Genomic DNA, 8419 nt, shown 5'->3' on the forward strand with positions numbered 1-8419 from the left:
ATGAATTAAATAAAAAAAAAATAAATAAAATAATAACAAAAATTAAAAAGTTTATAAAAAATATTAAAAAATTGAATTTGTAAATAGTTAGAGTTAATTTACATTGCAACATAGCAAGATGTTGCAAGGCTGGCGGCAATGTTTACACTTAAACTTATGTATTTTAATGTATGCCCCGTTTTGAATTTGTAACGGACTATCGTGTGCAACCTTGTGATATTCATCACAAAGTCGTACTGCCATTTTATGAGTCACATTTGTTTAAGTGCCACCTTGCAACACCACCGTTGGCGTTGTTTGCTATTCTTATTATTGTTTCACTTGAATTACGTCCAACAACACAGAGATCACTCAGCAATAAAAAAGGTAAAAATATTGTTCACGACAATATTACACTCAAATAAATATCTCCAATTATTCTATTGGACGATTACTAAAGTAAAACTGTGTGTGTTTTATTTAACTTCTTTTTGGTGGTAATTTGCTTTTTCCCCCTTTGCTCCCGCAAACATCAGATGTTAAAAGAGTTGAAGATTAAAATTTTGTCTTCTATTATGTTTAACTACTCAAAACTGATTTTTATAAATTATTCGGTATTTAGACATTTTAAATTCTAAAGTGCTTTCCTGTATGATCTTTACAATTACGAAGTAGATTCTTGTAAAAAATGTATAACTGTTATATAGTTATAGGTCTTTTAAAAACGACATGGCCATTATTATTATTTTTGTTTTGTTTTGAAAACCACAGTGACACAATGCAAAATTTTGGCTGAATAAATTTACATAGCTCGATGAAATTTTATACCGAGATAGGTTGCAATATAGATTAAGATTATTCAAAATAGTTTTCTTATTTAGTTATAGGATTTTTTATTATTTGAAGTTATTTACAACAGATGCCGAATATTGGTACATGCCGGAATTAGGAGCACTTAACCTATATCTCGCTTATGACGACCAAATTGGCCTGTCCCCTTACTATCGTTATAAGCGATTTAGAATGTGTACGTCAGATTGGGATTTTTCATGTTAAGTGTATGTTTCTTTTGAGTTCTTATTAAATATACTACTTACCTTAAAAAGCTGTACACCAATTACTGCAAACATGAATTGCAAAAGGCAAGTTACAAGGACAATATTTCCAATGGTCTTAACCGCAAAATGACACACTGAACAACATGCTGTGGAATATAAATTTGTCATTATTAATAATGTAAATTATATATAATTGGCGAAGTGCCCGCAATGGATGCAAAACAAAAAATTAATGCCTTATATGGATCTCGTGAATTCTGTATAATTTGTTGTACTATAATTCCGAATTCCATCTCTATTCAGATATGAGTTTTAAATCTCCAACCGTTCACTCAATCTAAATTGTACTAAACTTAGTGCCATTTAGAACACACAAAACTACCTCCATGTCTCAATCACACACTTAACCTACTATTTAATACCATTTAGTGCTTCTCTTAGTAATAAGTACTATTCTTATACTACCTTAATTCTGTAATTTTCATTCCAAATTGAAGTTTTCCATCTCTCTCCGTTCACTCAAATCTAAATCGTACCAAATTTAGTACCTTACGAATATTCAAAACTACCGACATATCTAAATCCTACACTCCATCAGTAATTTTAATTCATAAGTAATTGTTTACACTTAAACATAAGTATTTTAATTTATGCTCCGTTTTGAATTTTTAACGGACTATCGTGTACAACCTTGTGATATTCATCACAAAGTCGTACTGTCATTTTATGAGTGACATTTGATTTAAGCGCCACTTTGCAACACCACCGCTTGCGTTGTTTGCTTTTCTTCTTCTTGTTTTCTCTTGGATTACATCCAACAACGAGAGCTCTCAGCAATAAAAAAGGTAATAACATTGTTTACGACAATATTCCATATAAATAAAAATCTCCAATAATTCTATTGGACGTATTACTAATACCAACTGTGTGTGTTTTATTTAATTTCTTTTTTGGTGGTACTTATTCTTTTTCCCCCCTTTGCTCCCGCAAACATTGGTCCTTCGAGCCGGATAAGTGTCGCTACCACTAATAAGGATTTCTGCTTCTTTCTTTCAAAGGTTTGGCTACGTCAAAACGCAGAAAATAACCACACATTTCCTCAACCTAAGCAACATCAATTGCAAACAACAGGTACGTAGAGTGCATTTTAGTGAGCAAGTGTTCAATTTGTTAAAAGAAAACAAAAAAAAAATATATCGCTTAACCTACGTTCGTTCGAACAGTGCCGCGCAGTGTTGTTAGTGCTTTATATGCCTATTTCTCTATTTTTCGTTACGCGAAAATAAAATAAAAATACCAACAAAGTGCATCAACCAGCAGTGCAGTGATCCGTGTTCTTATTATTCGCAAAACTAATACTAGTTTTGTTATTGCAATTTCCGAAAAAAAAATAATAAGAAAGAAAAGAAAATAAGAAAAAATACAATAACAATTCAACGGCTATTTGTCTAACGTTTAGTGGTCATAAAAAATAACAACAAACACACATCACTGCAGTGCCTTGTTAATGCTTAACCATTGGTTTGCGTTGGTAGGCATATACACACAACACGCGCTATATTAAGGGGACTCACGAATCGTGAAAACTTACAGCCTGTTCCACGATCTCGAAAGAAAATTTGTGCGAACGAAGGCTACTCACTCACTTTCGCATAAGAATGCGTTCCACTAACTTTCGTTCTTTCTTTCGCATAGCCTTACGTGATTCAGTGTTGCAAAATATTTTTTGGCAAAATTAATCGCGAAATAAGGCAAAAAAAGCGCCAAATGTCTAATTTAAACGCGAAAAAGCAGCAGTGGCTCTGTCTCAACTGACAGTTCAGTTGTAAACAAACAAATTGTAAATAAACAAACAAAATAAAATTTCTAGTGATTGTGTTCAGATTATTTGTGTTCTTAAAAAAGAAAAAAATGAATATTTCTGTGGCCCTGTTTTTTATGGATGATGAGGAGGAGGTACAAAATGTGCCACGGAGGCATTTAAGAGATGCTTCGAATTTATTTGAAGTACCTAACAACCAGTAAGTATGATTGTATTTTTACATTTTTGAAATAATAAAAAATGATTTTTTCTAGGTTTGTGGCCAATTTTCGTGTGTCGAAGGAAGTTTTTCGGGCTCTTTTGGATATGATGGAAGAGAAGTGGGTGGCCGGTTGCAGAACTACCCAAATCCGCCCCGATTTAAAACTTGGCACATTCTTGCGGTTTTTGGCAACAGGAAGCTACCAACAGAATCTAGAGAACGAAGCCTTGACTTCAACAGCGAAGTCGACAGTGAGCAGAACCATTGCGGAATGTCTGCAGATTTTTGAGGACCACATTTGCGGCCAATGGATAAAAAAGCCGACACTTACAGAGGAACGCAACACAATGGAGGCTTTCTATGAAAGAACAATGTTCCCTGGAATTGTTGGATGCGTTGATGGCACGCATATCCGCATCAAGTCACCAGGGGACGAATTGAAAGCCCTTTACTATAATAGAAAGGGTTATTATAGTATAAATGCAATGGTGGTAAGTAAATACATTTATCGTAAAGCGATTTTAAAATTATTGTGTTTTTTCGAATTAGATATGTGACCATAAAATGCGTATAACATTTGTCGACGCTAGACATCCCGGAAGCAACCATGATGCATTTGTATGGGAAAGGAGTGATCCAGACAAGTGTATGCAAAGGGAGTTTGACAATGGAAAACGAAACTTTTGGATTCTCGGTGAGTAATTTGTATACATCTTATATCATAATACATCAATTACATTTGTGTTTTCTTTTTTATAGGGGATGGAGGATACAAATTGAAGCCCTTTCTTATGACGCCTTACCGCAGCCCTAGAGATGTCGCCGAGAAAAAATTCAATAAGAGACATGCTAGTGCGCGTAACGTCATTGAAAGGTGCTTTGGGGTCCTAAAAAACAGATTCCGATGTATCATCGGATCTCGGGGCCTTCATTATGACGCTGCAAAGGTAGTGCAAATTATAAATGCATGTTGTGCGCTGCACAACATGTGCATACACTACCGATCTGAAGAGCCGCCAGGTGATGTTATTGATGATGATCTGGAAGACGAAGTGGATGACAATAATGATCTTGAAAGCAGAGCTGACGCAATAAGGAGAAAAATTGCAATAAATTTGTAAAATTAAAAGAATTTTTTATTAAAATAAAATAAATTAAATTAAAAACTAAAAAATTAGTTTAAATTATTATAAAAGGACTATAGTTAATTGTTTTGTGAATTGTTTTGCAAAAAAGTTGATAGAATTGCTTCTATAGACTTAAGCATTTTTGTTTGGGCCTCGGCACAATCTGCCATTCTCTCTGCAGCGTCAGCCATCCTTTTGCTTGCATCTGCTTGCTCCTTGGCTATTGTATTTGCCTGCTCGACCAGCCGCAATTGCCGACGGATAAGAGGTTTTTGCTCTCCGACGTTGGAACGTTTTTTTGCTGATGATGTGGATGGAAAATTATGTTGTGATGTGCATTTGAATGGGGGTGATTTCTGCACGGTTTGATGTTCCATGTGTTGACGAGGGGACGTTGTTTGTTTACGTTGGTGTTGCTGTTGGGTCTGTGTTTGTTGTGTGTGTGCTGACTGTGTCTGAGTTTGTTGTGTGTGTGCTGACTGTGCCTGTTGTTTTGCATATTGTTGAGTTGTGATGGTACAGGTTTTTACGTTTATTTGTTGTTGTTGGGTATGTGATTCTGGGGAACTGAACTGCCTGGTAGGTGTTACCACTGCTACGGCCTTGGATGGTCTTGATGGGGTGGTATCCAATGCCTCGAAGCAGTAATCTATTTCGTCCGCGTAGCCAAAAGTTTTACCACTTGGTGCTGCGGACTTCGACAAGAAGAGTGTCCGGTCAATTGCTGTTTCCAGCTCCGTTAGGCACTCAAACCGGTATAAACCACCCCCTGTACCTTGCAGCCCTTTTTTATTTTCCGCAATTTTCTTTTTGGTGCGGGACTTTAGATCGGCCCACGTCAGTAAATAGTAATGCCGGTCAGACAAATAGATCGTAAGCCGAGTTTTCTGACTTACCTTTTTCCACTCTGCAATTGTGCGGGAAGGAGGACCCATGGTATTTAATTTAAAAACTAACTTCTTCCAGTGGTCCTCCAGGGATTGCCTGCTGCTTCCAAAAATTGGCACTCCTCTGGCAAACTCGGGATTCTCCTCCATATACTCAACTAGTGCCCGCAGCTGTGTAGTTGATGATTTTTTCGTGCTGGAATTGAGAAAATAAAAAAATTATTTATTGTTCCCATAATAAATTGGATTTATTATTTTTACTTACATTTTTGTTTCCATTTTCAATTAAGCAATGTTTATGTTTTAAAACAGATTTTCCTTAATTGTTATCGTACGACAGCAAACACACAAGTGACTGATTTTGACATTTGTGTTCGCATGCGTACGAAAGAAAAAAGATAGTGGAACGCAAAATTACACTGAAACGCTTACGTTTTCGTTCGCATTGATTTTCGTGCAAATTTTCGTTCTGATGGATTTTAGTGGAACGGAAATCAGCTGTTTGTCGTGTAAAAGTTGTGCGAACGTGTTCTTTCGATATCGTGGAACAGGCCGTTAAATTATTATTTTTGAAAAATATTTTTTTTTTAAAAAAAATAAATTTTAATTTTTTTGGAGATTCCGGTGCGTGTCGCTATTAAATAATTTTCGTACACCCTACAATCGGTATTATCGATTATTTTTATTAAATTTATCGATTTTTTTATATTACGTTTAAAATATTTTTCCTGTGTTTTTTTCTTAAAATTTTAAACTTATTTCGCAATTTTTTGTTAACTTGTTGCCGCTACGTGTGCATTTTACAGTCCATGCACCCTACATTCGGCATTTTTAACTAAAATTGCTATTTTTGAGGAAAATTTGAATTTTTTGATAATTTGTCCTAAATTTGTATATTCTTCCATAATATTTTTCTAAAATTTATAAAAATTTGTGTACACTGAGAAAAATTGTCGTTGAATTTTACATTAAATTTCTTAAAAGTCCATTAAATTTTCGTGTTTTCAGCACTTTTTATACATTTTGCTGCTAATTCTGAAGAATTAAGTTATTCTTATCGTTACAAATTTGAGTTTTTGAAATATATCTCCGATATATTTGCACAAATTGGTGCTTTTGCCTTAATTACACACACATATAATCTTTTTGAGTAACATTTGGTAATTTTTCTGTTTGTTTTGCTAATTTTATTAATCGGATAATATGTCGCTTACTCCTCTTGACTTTTTCATCCGAGCAACTGACGCTCTAGTCAAGTTCTCTGCCAAATTTTCTGACCTACGGGATGAAGACCTTGATATCTATTCGCTGGAGATTCAATGAAATGAAGCAAAAGAACTTTGGAGTAAGGTGAAAAATTTATCTGATAAGTGTTCAAATTATTTGCAAACCTCAAAGGACGCGTGTCCAGACGACTTCACTTCAGTTGAAACTAGGTATAATGTTGCTTATAACGATTTTCTGCAGGTGTTATCCGCAATTCATAAAAAGATAGATGAAATTAAAAATAGGTCGGAAGCTATGGTTAATCAGCCACCAGCAGGTGATGCCACTAAATCCATTAGTCCTGGGGACTTGCAGGGCTCTTCACATAATGATAACTTGACTCATAGTCTTAATTGCCTCCATGTGACATAGACGTGTTCAATGGTGACTTTCTTTCTTGGCCCACATTTAGGGATTTCTTCTCAGCTGTCTACATTAATAATGCTCGTTTAAGCGAAATTGAAAAATTGTGCCACCTTCATAAGAAAACTAGTGGCGAAGCTCGAGATATAGTCTCTAAATTTCCATTGATGCATAAAAGTTTCAATTTAGCTTGGAATGCATTGAAAGAAGCTTATGATAATGTACGTATTTTGGTAAACAATCAACTAAAAGTTCTTTTCGATCTTCCAGTTCTTGAAAATGAGTCAAGTTCAGGTTTAAAAAAAATGCAGCGTGGAATTAAAACTTAAAAGTTTTGTTTCTGCTATGGCTATTTATGACGTTCCCACTGACGGTTGGGATCCCATATTAGTATTTCTGTGTCTGCAAAGATTACCCAAACATACCGTTACACTGTGGGAACAAGGCGTCAAAAATAAATCAGCGCTGTCATTTTGGAATGATCTGGACAACTTTCTTACGGAAAGAGTTCAGACTTTAACATGCCTTAGAGATATCAAAGGTATAGGTGATTCCAAGAAAGTAGATAGTAAAAAAGTGCGGACACATTTTACGAACGCTTCCAGTTCTCGTTCCACCTGTTCTACAACTTCTAATCGGTCATCTCCTGAAAAATCTTGTGTGCTTTGCCCTTCGCAATCTCATCATTTAAGATCATGTCCTGAGTTTAGAAATCGTTCTCTTTCAGATCGATTCTCTCTTGTTAAGCGTCATCATTGTTGCATTAATTGTCTCTCCAGAGGTCATGACGTAAAAAATTGTAGCAGCACTCATAGTTGTGCTAAGTGTAATAGAAGACATCACACCTTGCTACATCGGGAAGCTTTTCCAGTTACTAGTACTGCTAGTAATATTCCGCCATCCTCTCATGGTCCATCAGGTTCTGCTCCAGCTCCTCGTCTACCAGAAACTGCCAATTTTAACCCGAATCTTCCTTCTACGTCTTCTGGCCAACAATCTAGTTCTGTGAATAGACAGGTGTTTCATACGTCACAAAATAGGACGGTTCTATTGGGCACAGCTATGGTGAATATTGTTCATCAGGGTAGTACCTATCCAGCTCGTGCATTGATTGATCCGGCATCTGAAGCATCGTTTATTACTAATAGATTACAACAGCGTTTGGGCCTTTCTACAACTTCCACTCAAGCCACTATTTCTGGTGTTAATCAAACTGTTTCAACATTGTCTAAGAAATTGTGTTCGTTTAGTATTGCATCATGTTTAGATTCTTCACAATTCATGGAAATTACAGCATTGGTAGTTCCTACCATTTCTGGAAATCTTCCATCATTTATGGTTAGTCGTGAATTATCATCTAAATTGCCAAATCTACGTTTGGCTGACTCTCAATTATTTGACTGTCGACCAGTTGATATGTTATTAGGTGCTGATATTTATCCTAAAATTCTCTTACAGGGAATGCAATCTAATATTTTGGGTTCTTTAATTGCGCAAAATACTGTGTTTGGCTGGATCATTACTGGTCCCATTTCTGCTAGCAACATCAGAGTATTTTCTACTAACGTTGCATATTCTGAAGAAGATAATATAAATAAGACACTTCTTCGATTTTGGGAACTAGAAGAGGTTCCAAAGCGCTCAATCTTGTCTCCTGCTGACAAATATTGTGAGGAAAATTATAAAAAAACTACTAGAAGAGACTCCAATGGCAG

General features: G+C 35.5%; 2 protein-coding genes across 2 annotated transcripts; one reads left to right on the plus strand and one right to left on the minus strand.

Moving 5' to 3' along the window:
* Positions 1-2615: 2615 nt before the first annotated feature.
* On the plus strand, positions 2616-4227 carry LOC133332282 (putative nuclease HARBI1). The gene is made up of 4 exons (XM_061540684.1): positions 2616-3058; positions 3114-3552; positions 3611-3755; positions 3821-4227. The coding sequence occupies exons 1-4, from the start codon at positions 2949-2951 to the stop codon at positions 4180-4182; spliced, it is 1056 nt and encodes a 351-aa protein (XP_061396668.1). The 5' UTR covers positions 2616-2948; the 3' UTR covers positions 4183-4227.
* A 461-nt stretch (positions 4228-4688) lies between these two features.
* LOC133332284 (uncharacterized) lies at positions 4689-5663 on the minus strand (the record flags this gene model as incomplete). Its single annotated transcript, XM_061540685.1, has 2 exons — positions 5341-5663; positions 4689-5271 (listed from the first exon to the last, which is right to left on the minus strand). Coding segments are annotated over exons 1-2 (597 nt in total), but the record flags the coding sequence as incomplete, so codon positions are not given.
* Between the last annotated feature and the right edge of the window lie 2756 nt (positions 5664-8419).

This window comes from Musca vetustissima, unplaced genomic scaffold (genome assembly GCF_032173495.1).
Source record: "Musca vetustissima isolate MV318-11 ecotype Yass unplaced genomic scaffold, APGP_CSIRO_Mvet_v1 utg43686, whole genome shotgun sequence".
NCBI lineage: Eukaryota > Metazoa > Arthropoda > Insecta > Diptera > Muscidae > Musca > Musca vetustissima.

Bases quoted from the DNA above. Each gene is read 5' to 3' on its own strand.
- LOC133332282 (XM_061540684.1), top strand. From the start codon at position 2,949: ATGAATATTTCTGTGGCCCTGTTTTTTATGGATGATGAGGAGGAGGTA. The intron at 3,059-3,113 runs GTAAGTATGATT...GATTTTTTCTAG, and splicing joins TTTGAAGTACCTAACAACCA to GTTTGTGGCCAATTTTCGTG. The intron at 3,756-3,820 runs GTGAGTAATTTG...TCTTTTTTATAG, and splicing joins ACGAAACTTTTGGATTCTCG to GGGATGGAGGATACAAATTG.